This window comes from Zeugodacus cucurbitae, chromosome 2 (genome assembly GCF_028554725.1).
Source record: "Zeugodacus cucurbitae isolate PBARC_wt_2022May chromosome 2, idZeuCucr1.2, whole genome shotgun sequence".
Lineage (NCBI taxonomy): Eukaryota > Metazoa > Arthropoda > Insecta > Diptera > Tephritidae > Zeugodacus > Zeugodacus cucurbitae.
The window spans coordinates 56,659,663-56,679,564 of NC_071667.1; the positions used below are offsets into that span (position 1 = coordinate 56,659,663).

At 36.5% G+C, this 19,902-nt stretch overlaps 2 protein-coding genes across 3 annotated transcripts in view; one reads left to right on the plus strand and one right to left on the minus strand.

Annotated features, from left to right (window-relative positions):
- LOC105209509 (sodium/hydrogen exchanger 9B2) overlaps window positions 1-19,902 on the minus strand; it is a 76,006-nt gene that overhangs the window by 40,009 nt on the left and 16,095 nt on the right. The window contains exons 1-2 of one of the 2 annotated variants that reach the window (XM_054225751.1): window positions 6,853-7,060; window positions 3,140-3,404 (exon numbers count right to left, since the gene is read on the minus strand). In XM_054225751.1, the coding sequence (XP_054081726.1) occupies window positions 3,140-3,360 (221 nt within the window). In that variant the 5' untranslated portion in view covers window positions 3,361-3,404; window positions 6,853-7,060. Of the gene's footprint in view, window positions 1-3,139; window positions 3,405-6,852; window positions 7,061-19,902 lie in introns of those variants that run through there. The other variant, XM_054225750.1, reaches the window with a different exon arrangement.
- LOC114803654 (odorant receptor 94a-like) lies at window positions 39-2,767 on the plus strand. The gene is made up of 4 exons (XM_029038553.2): window positions 39-1,037; window positions 1,109-1,208; window positions 1,559-1,825; window positions 1,997-2,767. The coding sequence occupies exons 1-4, from the start codon at window positions 214-216 to the stop codon at window positions 2,048-2,050; spliced, it is 1,245 nt and encodes a 414-aa protein (XP_028894386.2). The 5' UTR covers window positions 39-213; the 3' UTR covers window positions 2,051-2,767.

Below are 19,902 nucleotides of genomic sequence, written 5' to 3' on the forward strand. Positions count from 1 at the left end.
AAATATCAATTTGTTATCGCATTTTGGGTTTCATTTCTTAACTGCATGTCAATGTTCCACATATCCACACAAAACTGTTGCTGAATCATTAACGATGCTTTAATTTAAATAACCAAGGGCACTTTTACCTTTTACCTTATATAAAGCAGAAATCCATACGATTCTCTGCTTTTGCGTGCAATTTTCCATCAGTTGCGTACATTCCAACCGAGAATGGCGACTAAAAAGTGCTCATCAAACAGCTCAACTTCAATTTCGCGAATCTCTGCTGCGCGTTTCATTATTTTTACGCTCAAAGCAATCGGTCTATGGCAGTGGACAGCAGACAGCAGTCAGCTCGCAAACTCTCGTCTATCATACTTGTTCAAACTGCAGCGTGCGCATGGTTTAATACTGCACGTGCCGATCTCATTCACCTACATTACGCTTATGTTTACAGCGGTGTTATTGTCGCAAGAACTCGAGGAGATCAGTAGTGTACTTCACGTGCTGTTGACCGAATTTGCATTAGTCGTGAAGATCTTGCATATTTGGCGTCTACGTAATGCTTCCTGGCGCTATATGGATGAGCTGGCCAACGAGCCCATGTATGCATTTCGTCGTCAGTCCGAGAGGGCGAAGTGGCAGCGCGCCCAGCGTTCGTTCGCCATCATCGCCTACACTTATATACTAGGCAGCCTAGCCGTGGTGGTGTTCGGCTGCATCGGTGTTATGTTAACACCGGCCGATGTTTATATTTTGCCCTTCAACTTTTATATACCCTTTGAGTGGCGTCATCCGCGTAAGTACTGGTATGCATGGACCTATAGCAGTATTTGCATGTTGCTTACATGCATCTCTAATGTTTCACTGGACATGATTTTCTGCTACTTCATGTTCCACCTATCGCTGTTATATAAATTGATCGGTTGGCGTTTGACCGCTTTGCGACGGCCGAAGAGTACAAAAGGGCGAGTTCGAGATGGAGGTGGTGAAGATGAATCGGAAGTTATTGACCAAATGGCAGAGATTTTCCAAATGCATATGAAGCTGAAGCGGTATGGCACAATCTCAACCGGTCAAGTTTATATTGAAAAAATTGATTTCTCTGTATTGAGTGTCTTCACAGATTGACGACGAAATGTGAGGCCCTAGTATCTGTACCCGTTTTGGCACAAATTGTTCTCAGCGCTTTCATACTATGTTTTAGTGGTTATCGGCTGCAGCATGTAAGTTTCCACAACTCAAAAATATTAGTTTTGAAAGTGATAAGAGTGTATGAGAAATAAGGTGTTTCAAAAAGTACCGTATGTAAATATCGGATAAAAATAGTTAAACTCTACTCTATAACCCAAAAAATGTATATATTTTCGGGAATGTAGTATTTTTTTTAATTACTATGAGTAGTATTGAATTATTGGTCAGACAGTTCTTTACTTAACACAGGAGTGTTTCTTTTGTCAAGTCAGTATGGCAGGTAGCGGCAGTAGGAACCTAGAAATCCGTTGATGAATCCATAATTTCGAACTTAATTGTCATAACTTCTTACCTCTTTACCCATTTTTTCCGATATATTTAGATGGACAACATGGAAAATGTTGGCATATTAATTAGCACAATTCAATTTGCCTCAGTGATGATTCTGCAAATTTTCTTGCCCTGTCACTATGGCGATGCGGTAAATGAGTATTCAAATGCTTTAACAAATGATATCTTCAACTCGGATTGGACAACATTTGATGTACCGTCGCGCAAGTTTATGATTTTATATATGGAACTTTTGAAGCGTCCGGCAAATTTGAAGGCTGCCAACTTCTTCAAGATCGGTCTGCCCGTTTTTGCGAAGGTGAGTGTGCTCTTATAATTTAGGTAGCTCATTGAAACTCTGCACCAGTGGGAATATGATGATGATTTTTGCTAATCAGACCAGCATTGATTTTCAAAACTGAAGCCTTATACTTTAATTTTAGCCAGATCAATCTTAACCATACAATCAATTTTATTTTCTATATTTCAGACTATGAACAACGCTTACAGTATTTTTGCTCTTCTTCTTAATATGAATAAATAAATAAATGAAGTATATTAACTAACTGTAGCTTCTCCGATGAGTAAATAAGACAATATTGTTTCATTCTTTCAAGCAACCTTTTTTTGATCGATTAGGCGAAGCTCTGTAAATTCTATGTGAATATTTCGAGAATTCCAGTTATAAACAGAGGTGTTATTATACTGCGACATGTAGTTTTTGTTTTATTTAAGATGGGCCTAGGAACAATTATTTGACGTCTATTATATCCCAGTTATGGTGAATGGTAAAGTAATGAAGGGCAGAGAGGTCAATATAAATCTGGGTCGGTTTTACTAACTACTTTTACAACTATAATAGTGCAGTCTACCTTATCAGAATGAACCCTAATTTTTATACGGCCAGCAACTGCCGACTCGGTAACCTTCCATAAACCTACCACCACAAAATGAGAAGTGTAGCTGTTGTAGTTGATAGTCTTCCACTCAGCCCTGGAACTCAGGTTTAAAGGAAGATTACATGAATACAAGACCAAGTTCATTGCTTAAATGCAGCCACATAGTTATTAGTTCTCATTCCTATAAAAAAGTTCAGAATTGACAATGATTTTGGTCGGGAAAATGGCATTGTGGTCAAAGTGTTAATAGTATTATTTTAAACAAGTAATATGGGCATAGGAACAATTATTTGATCGTGCTTCAATAGAGTATTTTTAAAAAGTGTGTATGATGAGAGTTCTATAGTTAGGCAGTTAATATCGCGACCGAGACGAGAGAATAAAAAAAACGTTCAAATAATTGTAATATGGGTAGAGCGCACAGTCTTAACCGTGGGAGTGAGAGAGCGGTGCTTAGTTGGGACTTAAGTGTTATCAAAGAATACGCGATGAGAAAATCTTTAGTTTATGAAAAATCTGTTGAAATATGTTCTTTTACCAAAATAAACACTTAGTTTCAATAAGAACTTTTTCTATCTTTTTTAATACATCTTACAAAAAATGTATAATATCGAGTACGGTTTTAGTCAGTAAATTCTAGTTCTAGATTCACTTGCGAATATATGATAAACGGTCTATACCAAAGCATTATTTAATATTCAATCTAAAATAAACTTATACATGCCAACACTTACATCTTGGGACCTTTGTAATCATGATGGCCGTGATCTGCGCCGTTTGCTTGCGGACCTCCGCCACCCGCAACTCCAATTTCTATGGAGTTGTCAGCTGCTGTTGCATTCACTGATGACGGTGGTGTCGCCTCCATTTGTTCGCCAGCCTGCCCTTGGCCGTTGACTGCTGCTTTTTGACCGTCCACTGTTTGGTGCGATGTTGCATTGTCGTATTGTGACATTTCGTTGAAAGACTTCGAGCGTTGCACTGGGGCTGCGGCTTTTCCTGCAATAAGGCAAGAAAGAACATGAATTTTATTGTGTGCAAATGCAAATGGAAGCAATGCAACGCAATCAGCTCCGTGTGTGGCATGAAAGTGTTGTGCGCGCCCTTGGCCATTATTAAGCGGGCGTAACTGTTGTGAGTACTGTTAACAACTAACGGTGTTGCATATTTTTGCTATATTTTCCATTTTGTAATGTCGCGCCATTATCTTGTGTCTGCCTTTAAATAGAGCTGATTTTGTGCGCTAGTTGCCTGCAGTGGTGCAACCTTGCAACGCTTCAACTTTTATTGCCCTTCCATGAGCAAACACGCTTCTACAGCCCGCTGGCATATTGTGGCGGCGAGTGGCATAAACAGATTGTCAGCTGCTGATAAGCACTGATTACTTAGCTGCCACTTTTCGCACCTGCCACAATGAGGCAACACCACGACACCGTGCCTGTGGAGGGTGTCAAAAGCCGTAACAGCAACAACAACAACAATAATAATATTAATAACAACAACAACAATGATAACAACAGCAACATCATTCGTATAACAACTGAGACAGCGCTGCCACCTGCCACCTGCTGGCGCAACTACTGCTTCCGCCCACGTTCATGCCACCACCACACCACAAGGTAGCACCTCAACTTTGGCCGCTTAATTGGCTTCATTTTGTTTCCTTGCAGCGCATTTTCGCGCGCTTAATAATTTAAATTGAATTCCATTGTAGCTGTCGCCGTTGCTGTTGCTGTCGCAGCAAGTGTATGCGGACGCAGCGACAGTGGCAGCGGAAGTGGCCCTGTCAAATGTCGCAACACCAATTTTCCGCTTCATAGACAGCCGATTACGTAAAGGCGTGCGAGTAGGTGTTGCCTCACGAAAGTTTTCCATTTCTGATTTCTGACTTTTATTGCGTGTAAATTAAATATTGCAATTAACAGTTACTTGTTTGTGCAAATATTTGAATTTATTGGGTTTTCGCATCGATCAATGTGACAATATTATGCACAAAACACACACACACGCGTATAAATTGATTTATGTTCGCTTTCAGGCGCCTCCATGGTTTACCTCGCGACAATAATTTTTAACAAGCACTTCTGATGAGGTGTGAATTATAATAATCTGCATGTTGATTAATTTAATTTTTTATACATATTATTTGTTGTTTGTCATCATTCGATGCGGGTGTATATACACCACCAATAAATTCTCTGTCAAATAAATACGGCATAATTAATTTGCGGTAACTTTCCACCGGCAGAAATTGTGGAAAATCGCGGTGAAAAGAAAAAAAATCGAACAGAAAAAATAATTTCAATTTATGCCATTGTAATGAGGACTAGTATGTACTATTGACTAAGTTTTTCCTCTTCTGTGCTACTTAGCCATAATAAGTAGTATCTTCTTGAATATTTAGTCAAACCTGATGATGAGTTCCTTTTAGCCTTGTTGCCTGCTCGTAAAATTATATCGTATTTATATGAGACATTTCCAGCTCTCGCTGGAAAACGTCTACTATATCCCAGTTATGGTCAAAGGCAAGGTTATAAGAAGCAGGGAAGTCAGTCCAAACTTGGATTGGTTTTACTAACAACTTTTACAATCATGATAGTCGGGTAGTCTACCTAACCCGAGTGGATTTGTATACGGTCAGAAACTGTCGCCTCGGTAACCTTCCACAGAATTATTTTTGGGAAAATATTTGCCGCTGCAATAAGCATCACTTTCATTCAGAGTAAGTTAGTTAGAGAGAAGTGTGGCCGTTGTAGTTGATAGTCTTCTACTCAGTCACGGAACTCGGACTAGATGTAAGATTACACGAATACAAGAACAAATTCATTGCCTAAATACTGGAATATAACCATTAATCTAGTTATTAGTTCTCAGTTTTAGAGATGAGCTCGGATGAGGTACTACTATTTTTATACTATAACTAACTATAAAGGCAATTTGACATAGTTGTAGACTCGAATTTGAACTTGTCCTACCGAAATCCATCTTTTACACTTAAAATTCGTCGATCGTGTTGTGAGTCACCTCTGTAATGTTACATAAACTGAAGATTTTGTCGTTTCAACGCTTTTTCGGACCTCTTTACGGAACATAGAAACACTTAAAAACCTCCAATATGACAGAATATATATTCTTTAACTATATTATTTAACTATATAGGTGCTTGGAGTGAAACTTATTTAGGAAGCTTAAATAGATGAGAATGTACCGAAACTGGTAAATGTTCCTCGAGGAGTACTAATAGTAGGGTCCATACGATTACCCATATTTGAAGCTCTTTTCATAAGTTTCGTTATTTAAAAAAAAAATTGAAAATTATTTTTCGATGCCTTCTCACTTTTTGCCCCATTTTATGCAAAAACAGTCCACATTCATGAACCGTTTCGATTTTAGATTTTTCCTCCACAAATAAAACAATTCTTCGTCCCAAAATGGAAAACGATTTGAAAAAACTAGTAGTGTGTCCTTTTATAGCTTTTTTGATGCAAATAGTTTAAAAAAAATTTTTGGTATCAACCAAGCCTGCTTGGGTGCGCTATCCTGATGACGCGCATCATATACCCAAATCTGTAAAGTAAACCTTACTCAGACAGTTTTCTGAAGACCTGAAAATTTAGTTTTCTGTGAAAGGTCACAATGTTATTGAGCAAATCCCAATATCTATATTAATAATGAAAGTAGGAGCCATAGGATTAGTAGTCCTCGAGGAACACTTATTAGTTTCGATGCAATTCTCATCACCTCGTGCTTGAACGAAGGAAAGACAAAAAAGTAAAATATGGAATTTTGGCAGACATTTTTCCAAAAAAAAAAAAAAAAAATTTCGGTCAAATTTGCTTGACAATTTGTTTTTTAAATTGTATCTCGAACAACTGTGCAAAATTTCATCAAGATCGGTTGAGTAGTTTTCGAGAAAATTTGACAGCCGATTTTGAAAACACGGTTCCGAGAAAAACGCCTTTAAAGTTTTGATTAACAACAATACCTGACTTGGAGCTCACACCTTCCAAAGACTATATCTCCGAAACCATAATTCGGATCAACTTAAAAATTTAAGACAATATTCTTGAGATGTTGTAGAAATTAATAACCCAATAAACAAAAAATCAATTTTTTGAATCCACGAAACCCCTTAATGAAAAGTGGAAAGACATTGATGAAAAATTAAACTAGAAATATATTTTTTTGTACGTCAGAACAAAGTCCACTTTGTTCCTTTAGCTGTTGACGCATTATATTTCGATTTATAAATATAAAAGATGAGTCATTTCCAGTTGACTTTTATAAATTAAACGAACAATGTAATACTCGTTGAAATCTTTAATAAAGACACACACATTCACAAGTTCTGAATTAATTTTTTTTAAATATGCACTAACTTCTTATATCGCTTATCTCTGCAAAGCCACCAACAATTAGAAAAGAAAATTGATCTTCACAAACTTACTTCAGTATTTCTGAGATTTCAACTACTTGTTCAAAAACGCTATAAACAATATGAGAAGCAATAAAGTACCGCGACAAGGAGCGTGTCTGTTGACTGGCGACATTTACGCAACCGCTGCGAACCGATTGAACGCGTTTAAAAACCACAACTGAACTACTGAAAAGGTGAGCAACAAACGAAGATCGCGCACGCGATTACTCAGCGATACAATGATATGAAGAAGCATCTGAGCAGAAGAGCTGCTCTCGTTGTGTTATTATTATAGTTCAGACAGTGCAAAATAAACAAGGCGAGCAAATAAAAACAAACAAACAAACAAATTTACATATGTGAATATATTAAAAATGAATAAAACAAACAACTGATAAGCAATGAGCGCAGTTGGAGGAGAGACAATATTCAATGCGCTGCAACCACAGGTGACACATTTGTAGAGATCAACACAAAAGGATTGTGAACACGCTTCGCCTAACTGAATGGCAGCGCTGATGTGTCTCGTACTTCCAACACTTGCTACTAACACATGAGCTGAGCGAAATGGTAACAAAAAAGAGAAATCAACTGTCAGCTGTCAACAACCAGTACGTGTGTGTGTGTGTATGTTTGTGTCGCCACTTGTTTGCTGTGTAATGTTGTTTTATTACCGGGAGCATCAATATTTGCACGACATTTCACACATTATCGAACCACTTTAAATCAACTGTTAACTCGTTGAGCAAATTGTATGATTGATTTTTCGTTAAATCGAAAAATATTAACATAATTATTTTGTAGTTAAATTGCGTTGACAGGCGGCGATGAAGATGTAGTTAAATATGTTATACTTTAGTTGGAGACCCAGTAGGTAAATCGTTTCTCCATGAAATATGTGAGAAATTTGATTAGCGATATTCTATTATATTACAAACCGCTTGTGTTTGCATTGTTCATCGAACTCATTATAGTGAAGAATATCATATTTAGCATCTCTTAACGATTCTAAAGAACATTTGTTTAATATTTTCTTACAATTAGAACTAGCAATTAGCAGCTACTAGTCAGTATATTTATTCGTATATTAGAAACACTGGGTATAATAAGCTGAAATGTGCATAAATTCTATTAGATCGTCCAAAATAGACTCGTGGATCCACGTGAAATAGTGAAAATTCTTTTCAAAACCATACCCAACCTTTTTTATTTAATAAGCATATATCTTTTCAAAATTTGAATACCATACTGAATTTTAAGCCACGCCTATGTGACACGCCTACTATGAATTAATAGTATTTCCAAAATAGAACATGAAACAAGTTCATTATTGATATACGAGGCTTATAGTTTCAAATTTTTTAATTAGTAGACTATAATCTTCAACTCTAAAAAGTAGCTTCTCAAAACCTAATATTATCTCATTATGATATGCGATCATATTTGAATGTGAGCGATAAAAACTGTGTGTAAAGTAAATTGTTTGCGTTATTTCCTTAAATTAGAATTGTTAATTAGTAAATTATGAAAACTTATTATATTTGTCTTGGTCTAATATATGAATGTGAAATCATGTGAGAGATAAATTTGGAATAAAATGTTTATGTCATAATATTGTTTAACTTAATGTTAGTTGTTAGATTTGAGAGGAATGTGAAACGTATTGGATCTAAATAGAACTCACAGACTGTAGTCGCTTTTATTTGAGCACTCCAAAAAACCATTCTCATCTGGCCATATAGGAGCAGCTCGTAGTGGAAGATTCCCTTCCAATCCCACCAAACACACTGCAAAACCTTCCTGACCGTCAATCCCGGCTTGACCACTGTTTGGAATTGGGACGATTCACCGGCCTTCAACCGCGACCGTTTTCGCTTGATATTGTCATATGTGATCCGTTTTTCGTCACCAGTCACTCCGCTTCAAAAATGAGTCGAGTTCGTTCTGTTTCAGCAGCATATCGCTGGCGTTGATTCGGTCCAGACGGTTTTTTGCGACAAAATCATGCCATCTCCTGGGTGATGTCACGAGATGCCACATGTCGGTCTACCGCGATGTTTTCCATGATTTGATCGGTAGTCGTCGTCACTGGTCTTTCGTTGGCTGGCTTATCCATGGTGTCGTTTTCACCCGCTCTGAATCGTCAAAACCATTCCTCCGCAGTTCGAAGTGATAGAGTACCATCCCCCAAGATACCATTAACCTCACGGAACGTTTCTCTAACGGATTTGCCTTTAACGAAGGAAAACTTTAAAATAGCGCGAATTTCGGCATTCGTGAAATCCATGTTTACACGTCTATAACTGTTGAACGCAATATTTAAACTAATCATGAATAGCGTGGTTTTGTAAGTTACGTCAAGACCTTTCAAAGATATATTGTTATGCTAGATACGAGCTCTGTAGCGTTTTATACATAGTCGCAAAATTAAAAAGGCAAAAAGGCGGAAGGGAAATATTTGCTAACCAAATACTAATCGACCGCTATGAAATATTTTCGAAAAAAACATTGGTAAAATATAAACATACGACAGGTACTTTGAAACCGATGATTTTGTTCCAAAAGTTTTTGAACAATTGTTGTAATTTTCTAGAAATTTGGCATGTTGGATTTGTCATTGTGCGTGTTAAGAAAAAATTTAAGAGTGGCACTTACCTATGACAATGTCAACATGCTATTCCGTAAAGTCAACGAAAACGATTAAACGAAGTTAGGCAGCGCCGGTATGGTCGCCTGGATGCAGTGACACGCAGCAGAGGAAGCTACAGATGTGACAGAACACTGCACTCCGAACAGCAACAGGATGTCTCTTGATGTCACCAATGACACACCTTCACAGTGAGGCCATTATGCTGCCTATTGAGGAGCATAATGAACTGCTTACCAAGCTGTTTCTACTTGGGTGTTTCCGTAGAAATTACCCTCCCGTTAGATGATTTCAACGACAACTAGATTTATGCTCTTCTTTTCAGGCAGGGATAGATAACCGCTACAACAACAACAACAACATTAAACGATTAAAACTCTGATTTACCATACAAAATAATAATCTACCTTAATTTTTAATTATTTTTCTGCAAGTTGTTGTTCACGCTAATTGACGGTAGAAGTCGCTGCTAAAAATAGCAATCAGCTGATGAAACTTACCAACTTGTTATGAAAAGCAAAAACAAAAATGTATAACAGCTATCGAGTAGCCAGCAGTATAAAAGGCAAAAACTGGTTTCTCAATCAACATTTTAATTGATCAATTAATTTGGCTGTGTGAAGCGGTTATTACTCTTATTAATCGAAGTCTTATTTATGTAGTAATTATTTTTCAATCGAATACAAATCGAGTTGAAACTGAATTCAACTGTGCGTGTTGTTACCCACTGCGGGAATTACCAAATTACTACATAAGCAGTGAAAAACAAAATATATAACGGCTGTGCGAAAGGCAAAAACTGGGCTTTCAATTAGCGAAAAGGCTATCACCTGTAAATATATTAATTAATTTAAGCTTTAATTATGAGCCCTTAATATTAACATAAACCCATAACAATTTCCTTTCAACAACTCCACCCCCTAATATTACTATCAGATCACTTGAATATTTGATTTTAAAACAGTATTTAATAAATTTAAGCTTTAGGCCACGGTTTGTTTAATGCTGTCTATACTGTATATTCAAATATAAATATGGGTACTGACGCATTTGTATGCGTGTACAACTAATTAGACATGCCCGGCGACTTACAATGAAATTCAAATATTTGTGCTCGGTTGTAGTTATTGCGTTTATTTTTACTTCCTCCATCATCCACCGTTATCATCGTTATGTATCTTGGTAAATAGAAATATTATCTTTACAGTTATTAAAGAGATGCTAAGACGATGTTTACCCAATTTTTGCAATAGTTTGTAGTTGTTGTTGGTTTGTTTACCAGAGGTACTTAATTAATTTGCGAACATTGTAAATAATCAACATTTTAATTAAATAATTTAATTTGAAGTTTTGCAATATTTTTTACATTTAAAGGAATGAAACGTTAGTAGCTTTATAGTAATTTTTATTTTCTAGCAACATGTTGCAAAAGGTATGTTTTTTGTACCTAACGGTTGTTTATATCATGTGAGTTTGACGATAGCGTTTAGACAGCCAAATTAATTGATCAAGTCTTAGTCGCAAAGTTGCATTTGATTTTAAAGTCGATTAAAATTCAATAAAAGATAAATGTAGATTTTATTTTGTATGGTAAATCGATTTTAATAAGCATTTTAATGGAGCAGAGGCCGATTAATTGATCAATTAGCTCCTGTCTAAATACGCTATTAAATGTGGATTAGTTCAAAAACTATACAATGGGCGTGGCAATGCCCACATTTATTTGAAATTTTATATTTCAGAACAACCTGCTGTTGCAACTTGAAAATGGGCGAAGTCCGATATAACCACGCCCAATTCCCATATGACTTAGGAGCTCATCTCATATATCGGATTCGCCTAAAACCATCCCACTATAATTTATGAAAGGTAAAGAAAAAGAATCATCAATAAAATCAACTGAAGCTGAAAGCTTCTAAAGCCATACAATAAAAGCTTTATTAGCTTTCAATAGAAAAGCTTTGGTATTCTGAAAAAAATAATACCAGTCTTCAAAAGCTAATTGATCCATACACTGAATACAAAAGACAACCAACCCTAAATAATAGCGATAAAAGTTCATATGAGAGCTTAGATGATACTAAAAAACTTTGTATGAAATGAAAAACCAAAAAAAAAAAATAAATTTAAGTTTGATAAAATAAATCAGTCCAGTGTTACCAAACTACATTATTTTTCGTCATTTTCTCAAACAAATAAATAATGAAACTTTTTGCGCTTGCCAAATGTCTTAAAAACTTATATTAATGCAGAATGCAAGTTGATAAGATATGACTCGACTCTTCGCAAGAAAATGAACTTCAGCTACTTACATATGTACCACTTTGAGTGTGTGGACTAGGGAGGTCCTTAAATCAGATAAAGGATCCATTCACTCATCGTCTTAATTAATAAAGTCAAATATACCGTAGCTAAAGTGAAAACGAAAGCTTTTCAGAGGAGGTCGTAGTTCAAATAACCTCAATCTGCAATAGTAGTCACTTGTATTAGATGCAAAGATGGTTTCCAACATTTATAGTTCTGAATTTCTGATTTCACATGCAATAATATTTAGCAGGCTTAGTGATTAAAATTAGATTATGTTGAGCTTTAACAAACATTATATGTAAATTCAGTCTCCTACATATTTCAGTTCCACCCTAACGCATACTCCTACAACTTGTATGCCAAGTTAAGCTAAGTCCTCTCCATCTTTTGCCCGAACTCTATTTCGGCATTTCTTACTGCACTTTTACCGCCTGCTGAATTATTTTAACACTTAATACTTTTTTGCAACTTCTTCGAAACGCTTCATTTGCCACGCGTACAAGAACTCTCGGCGTACTTCGGCACACTTTGGTACTTTGTCTTGTCAAACTGGTAGTCACTGCACGAAATTTACAATTTGAATATGAATTTCGAGCGCCCACGATGCGAACGCGCTGGGTGGAACTTATGAAAATTCGCATTTTTTCTATCTTTTTTAGCTGAAATGTAAATTTTGAAATCAATTTTTTTTCTTTTCCCTCACTCTCACGGTATTCGCCGTTGAAGGGTTTGGCAAAGGCAAAGGCCACAAGCGCTTGAGTTGTTTTAGAGTTACCCACCATACTCGCTGCATTTGCGATTGTCCATTTGTGCAGCTGCAAGTGAAATAAATTACCGGAGTTTTTCAATTGTTACCCAAAAGTTTGCACAATAATTTTCGCCGAAGTTTTGTGTCAGTCAAAAAATTATAAAAACAGCAAAAAAAACTAACAATGAAAGTCATAAAATTAGAGATTTCTAGCAGTGCCATTGTCAGCGGTCCAGCGGAGATGCAGCGGTTATGAATATTGAAATATTATATAATAGTTTCCGGTAGTTAAATTGAGCATGGTTCTCTCGAGGCTAGCACAGCCTCTGCAATTATGCAAAATCAGTTTTAATCCACTGATAATGATAAGTAATGAATCCACTGACGTCTAGAGTTAGCAGCTTCCAATCCACAAACTCTCTTACTTCCGATAATAACATGAGATTGATTGATTGGGCTGAGCCTGAAATATTTGCATTCAGACAAAGAATGCTGAGGTTGTTTGATTTCGAAGACTCAAAGATTTATATCTCTAACAGCGGATCTTACAGTGATAAAATGCACACACGAGGGCGAGACTTGAGATCTGCAATGATCGAATAAACTTTGAACGAACTTGAGGCTTAGTTCACAGGTCACTATTAACAGTGAGATTTGGGAATCTCATCTTCATAAACACTGAACACAATCTAAGAATAAAGAAAACCTCTTTGCTTTATCAGTACCAGTGATGAGACTCCTCTCTTTGGTAAGATCAAGTGTAATAGGAATCAAGCTGCAATAGCACAGTTTGTGGGCGTGAAAACCAGAGGTGTTTTAACCTAAGAAACTCTCTCATTTGGGAACATAAAATTATAGTTGATGCATAGTTCGTTGCATTTGATTTGTTACCAACTTTTAGTCAGAGGTTCAAACAATTCTTGAAGCAAACTCCTGGAATTAGGTACATTATCAAAAAACTGAGTTAAACTACGAATTGAACTCTCCAACTTAGTCAGATCAACCACCGATTCACATGTTACCTCGCTGTTGTTATGAATGAATATGCAAATCGTTCAGTCAAATAGGTGTTAATTTAATTGTCACTATGCCACACAAAACAAATTCATTGTCATTACTTCATATATTTTCCGAGTACGAATAACAATTTGATAGAAAAAAGTTACTTAGTTTATATTTTTCAATCTTGTTGCTTACATTTTAGACACATTTATTTTCCTATGTTTCTGTGTGTTTAATTGATTTATTTTAACAATTTCCGGAATAAACTTAGAGAAAAAAAAAAATTAAACTCTATAAGCCGATATGACACACAGAACAATCACTGCCATCGTTGACCAAAATTTCGTTTGCCGAAACATTTTTCAAAGAAGAGAAGGTCAAAAATGTCATCTAACCAAACAGACTTTTCGAAATGTTACTATATGAGTGCGATTTACAATGTACAAAAGCCCAATTTCTCTTACGAATATAGATGTCAGATGAAGGTACTCTTCATTAAGACACTGTCTGAACAATAATAATTTTAAAGTAATCCTTTCATGAATTGCTCATGATTTTAGTTGACGATCAACGGAAGAATTGATGATTACTCTGAGAGTAGGTTTTCCACATCGCTGGATTTTCATAAATAGTTATGGTGGGTCACATCGATGAATAAGGGAGATTTTGAGGTTAATATTTTTACTATTTTGAAGCGTACTTCCTGAAATGCCAATCTCCCTACAAAAAGAAAATACGATTTCCATTACATCTTTTGGCATTTCTGGTGCCAAGTGACCTGTAGATAATTGTATAAATACTCGCTGAGAAAAAAGAAAAGCGATTCAACTTAATTGGAGCACATGAGCGAGTTATGCATGCTATCATGCGTGTAATTTCAAGTATTGAGTTAATGAACAAATAGCTGTATTTAATTACCCGACAAGTGAAAGGTGGGAAAAATTCGTACATATGTGTGAGTAAGGTGTGTGCTTGTGTAAGGGTGTGTGGGCGAAGCCATTTATACTTGATTTGCTAATTTTTCCGCATCACACTGCGACACACGCGCCAAGTGTATGCATAAATCGGCGAAAAAAGAACCAAGCGCTGTTTTCAATAGAATTCCTTAAGCACCTGTAGACACTTGAAGGCACCAAAAAGCGCAGCGCAGTGTTGGTTGGGAATCATATACAACGACTCAATATGCAAATTGGCATGAAATCTTCTATGAGGAAGCAAATATATGTATGAGTATATGTGTTTGGTTGCGTGAAGGTAAGTCAAATGCGACTGAAACCGCATTTCAAATGAGGTAATAGTATAAGAAAAAGAATTGCGAGAGTGCACTTTTAAATTAAGGGGAAAGTGCAAGATTTTCAAATATTTTATTCCACTCAAGTCAAATACTTGTAGTTGCCACATTAAAAACTTATGTATTTTCATAGTGAGTAAAGAAAGTGTTAATTTCTTTTATGTATCGGGATATAAAGACTATTTTCATTTAGTAAAGTTAAATATAACTAATTTTCTAGCACAATCTAACCCATTAAATTTAGTTATTTTCAACTATAATTTACACAAACCTAAAGTAAAATTAATTTTTATGGTCGCTAATGGGTTAATATGTTCTAAAGAATTATTCACATCGAAATTTCCTGTGGACCCAGCTCAGTAGAAATTTTTATACAATGCATATTTGGCGCAGAAATAATAGAAAAACATATTATGCGCCTTGAAGTATGCAACACAACCACTTATACAACCACTTCTTAGCATATTTCGCATTTTCTCATTGTAATAAAAATATAGCAAATTCTTCAGATTACACACTACATACCGTTATTCAATTTATTTTATAATTAATTACCGTTATGCACAAAATCATTACACCTTCGCATATAAAAATGCTGTGGTTTAAACACCACCACACAACTGAGCTGAAAAGAAGTGTGGCATGTTTGTATGTAAATAAAAGAATTCCACAACAGCGTTTTCATGCAGTTTTGAGGCCGCTAATTAAATGCATTTAAATAAAAGCGCTACTTAAGCTGAATACCGACGCTGGGTTGCCGCCGCCGCAGCAAGTGGAGGTGCAGCCATTAACTACTGCAAGCCACAAACACATGTGAAGTCCTTACAATTGCTCTGTTCGTGTGTGGGTGTGCACATATTTGCTTATGTGGAGCGACTGGAGGCATTTGTGTACCTCGCACACAAAATAACAACGTGTAAATTATGCACTTCCGTCGGAGAGTTTCGTAAAATAAATAACTGAAAGCAACTCACCTACTTTCCGGCAGCAGCAGCTCAGGTACTTAGTTGATGATTTAAGAAATGTATTGGTGTGTGTAAGTGTTTGTGTTCATGTGCGATTATGTCACTCATACGCCACCGCCGCCTACTGTACAGCATTTAAAGTGCTGTTCTCCAAGCAATAATTGAAAATATACACACACACACCTGCATTTATTCTGCATGATTTTCATGTGTGGGATCATTTAGTTTTGTGGCACATCAACTACAGAATTTCTGCTTGATTGAAGTGATCAAAAGGTGCAAATCTAATTGTTAGTTAATGTGGCATAAAGCTTTAAGAGGAGCCATTAAAGTTATGCACACCACGAGATGCTTTCAAATCGTACCGTATAATCGATTCCAGAAATTTTTTATTTATGATAAATTATTAGATTATGAAACCAAAAAACTTTAGTGCGGTGAAATTATAACTGAAACACGAGTTTGAATCTAGTCTCTATGTTTCATGGTATTCTCGCCACATCCCTGTTTTGCTCTTTATTCAATGCTTTATCAAAAGTGTTACATTGATCGGTTTTAGTTCAAATATGCGCTGTTTCGTTCGATAATCTGTTTCCATCTAGACGGGAACTTCAAAATATCATCCTCTTCGTAGAAGCCCCCCTCCTTATTTGCGAAGAACTCGGACAGCCACTTTTCACAAGCCTCTTTTGAGTTCAACTTTACTCCACCAAGGGCGTTCGCCATGGACAGGAACAGGTGGTAATCACTTGGCGCTATGTCCGGGTTATATGATGGATGCGAAAAAACAAACCATCCGAGCTCCCGTAGCTTCTGGTCTGGCGTTGTCCTTGCGGAACACTCTACCCATCCTGTTGGCTAATTGAGGACTTCTGGTCGATCGCCTGCTTCAAGCGGTCCAGATGATCGCAGTAGATGGTTGAATTAAGCATCTGGTCATATGGGAGCAGCCCATAGTGAATGATTCCCTTCCAATCCCACGAAACACACACAGCAAAACCTTCCTGGCCGTCAATCCCGGCATGGCCACTATTTGGGACGATTCACCGGCCTTCGACCACGACCGTTTTCGCTTAATATTGTCATATATGATCCATTTTTCGTCGCTAGTCACCATCCGCTTCAAAAATGGGTCGAGTTCGTTCGCAGCATATCGCAGGCGTTGATTCGGTCCAGAAGGTTTTTTGGCGTCTAATCAAGCGGCACCCAAAATCAAGCTTTTTTGTGTATCCGGCCTTCTGCAGATGGTTTTAAATGGTTTGGTGACGAACTCCCATCTTCTGTCTAACTCGATGTTTTAGTATTATGTATAGTATTGCCAGATACGAGCTCTGTAGCGCTTTATACATAGTCGCGAATTTCAAAAGGAAAAAGGGAGGTATTTACCACCATAATATATAATTAATGAAATATTATAAAAAGTTAATTTTTAACTTCTGTTAAGATCAAATAGTTGTTTTACATGAATCTCAAAAAAGTCGTTGATTGCATTGAAAACCAGAGAACTTTAGCTAATCAATACACATGCCTACAGTAAGCTTATTAAGCTCCAAAGCTTGAAAGCTTAGCAATCCGATTCCCACGAGTGTCCAGAGCCATAACGGTAGTGTATCAAGACCTGATAGACCTTTAGTAAACTGCTATCTAAAGCGCTTAGGGTTTTTTGTAAGTGCTTTCAATCAGTGATCCGAAATTTTAAGTACTACCTCTCTTTCTCTGTTCTTTGATATCGTACTAAAGATATAGGTAATCATAACAGAGGAACGACTTCAAGTGAAGAAGAGAGTCACTGCTAAGGAGAACTGCCTTGGAAACTTTTCCGTCATCGACGCTGAGTGCTCTCATTTATATTGATGCAAATACAATACTTCGGTGGACAGTCATTTCTAGTACAGATACTGGTATCTCCAGGACTCTTTAATCTCGTACGAAACTTCACTGCATAAATCAGAGAGTGGTACTGAAGAACTGTTGTTGTTGTTTTGCTTAACATATTTTTTGCAAATTTTTTGCAATTTCATAACAAAAGTTAATATTTACAATGTACTCAGCGCCACAAAAAATGATTTACATATTTTTCCCCACTCTCCACACATACTACCGAAAACCCTAGAGCTGCTCAAGTCACACTCACGCTCCCACTTTCGTAGTTTCAACTCGTGCATTCCGCTTCTTTGTGACAATTCGACGAACTCATTAGTGGACGAAGGTAAAAGGAGCACCTAAAGCAACGCTCAACATTATGCTGCTTTAATCAAAATGCAGCCTCTTCATACACTTGCTGCCCATTTCCATTACTTTCATCTCCCTGTTTTTTCTCACATTCTGTCGCATTCAACTTTACTCGCATAGAAAATTCTCTTGTGTCATGTTTATATTTGATTTCTATGATTTGTATTACTATTTACACAGGCAGCCACAGTGCACAGTTATGTGGACGGGAGGAGCAAGAAAATGTGCAAAAACGTTGAATGGAAGACACACAAATAAATGTCCTGCAGCAGCGTTGCCAACAGCATGCAACATATTGTCGACATTTGGTTTTTAAAGCGGTCGGAGCGTGGAGTGACAGTCAAAAGTGGCAGTCGCGGTTTGTCAGGCGACCTTCTGTTTAGCATTTATGGTATATTCTGACTTACTTGGGGGGAAGGTATGTAAGGATGCTCCACTTACTCTTACTTATACTGATTCTTGTTTGTGTGCTTTATTATTATTCTTTTACTTTTGCCTATTTTCGAATTTATATTTCATTTGAGTTCCACTATATTTTGGCAATTTTGTTTACTTTTTTTCGTTAAAATTTTATTACTGTATATTTCCTAGGCTAGAACTTGTTATGAAAAAAAGGTTAATTTATTTTAACATTTTTAAAAGGTTTCTTCGAAAGTATAAGTTACTGTGTATCTAAATATGCGTCGGAGAATTCTGTTAAGATTGGGATTAACCGAAATAAGTCGATCTAAATAACCTACGGGTCTTATCTTTTGATTGGTTCTCATTACTATAATACGAATTATTAATAATACAGCCACACAAAAAAACTTGTTTCTAACCTGTGGGTCTTATCTTATCTGTACCCTATGTGTTTTGGTAGCTCAATCCTAATCGAGGTTCGATCCCATAACACCAATATGCTTTTGTAAAACTTCATCGGATTTTTCGGGGTCATTGATTACGGATCCGTTGTCGGATTTTCAAAATTAGCGGACCCAATATGGCGGAGCTTTTCTAAAAAATTCATCAGATTCGCTTGAAACTCCTTACTCGGGGGTTTCAATGGGGGGTCAATGATTATTGATCTGATCTGGTGGTTTTTAAAAATTCACAATGGCGGACCATTATATTTTTATTTAAAAGGGAAGTCTATATCCTTATGCACGCTAGTTCTTTCATCCATTTATTCGCCCTTTATCTGTGCGTTAGTCTTTCCAACCATCAGTACGTCTGTGAATCCATCTTTATATAAAATTATCCATCCGTTCGTTCCCATCAATCCCTTGCCACTCTTTTATTGAATAGTCTAATCGTCTGTTCATTCACCTATTCGTTAATTATTTTCGGAATCAGATCAGTGTTGCATGTTTACATCTGTATTGGGATTTCCGCATTGTTAGAAGTCCATCTTATAAAGTACTAGCCCAAAACCATTGGATTTTCTGAGATTTCGTAAACTTTCTAGAGGTCATCTTTCGTTCACAAACAATATGCTATTAATCGAGTAAGCCTTAAGCCGTCTGAGTTTTTATCTATTTAAGCCGCTGAATATTGAAAAGTTGTTTTATGAAACGATAAAACTTTTGCTTCCTTTTTTTACAGTTCAGTCCTCAATGCAGAGTCGGACTCGGACTCGGGCTCAGTGTTCTAAGTTCAATTGGGTTGTCTAAGTGATAATTTTATTTGTATACAGTCGGGTCTTGGACTATTCTAAGAAAAATGATTCAACAAAATCTTACTTAAATAAAATTGTAAGGTTGCAACCGAAGCTATGGTATGCATTGTATATTTATCTCCAGCAATATCTATCACTTCATCATGATTTTTGGCAATTATATTTTTATAAAAAATGTAGTCTGTCTCGAAATTGAAATCCCAGATTTGATTTTTGTTCACGATTCAAGCC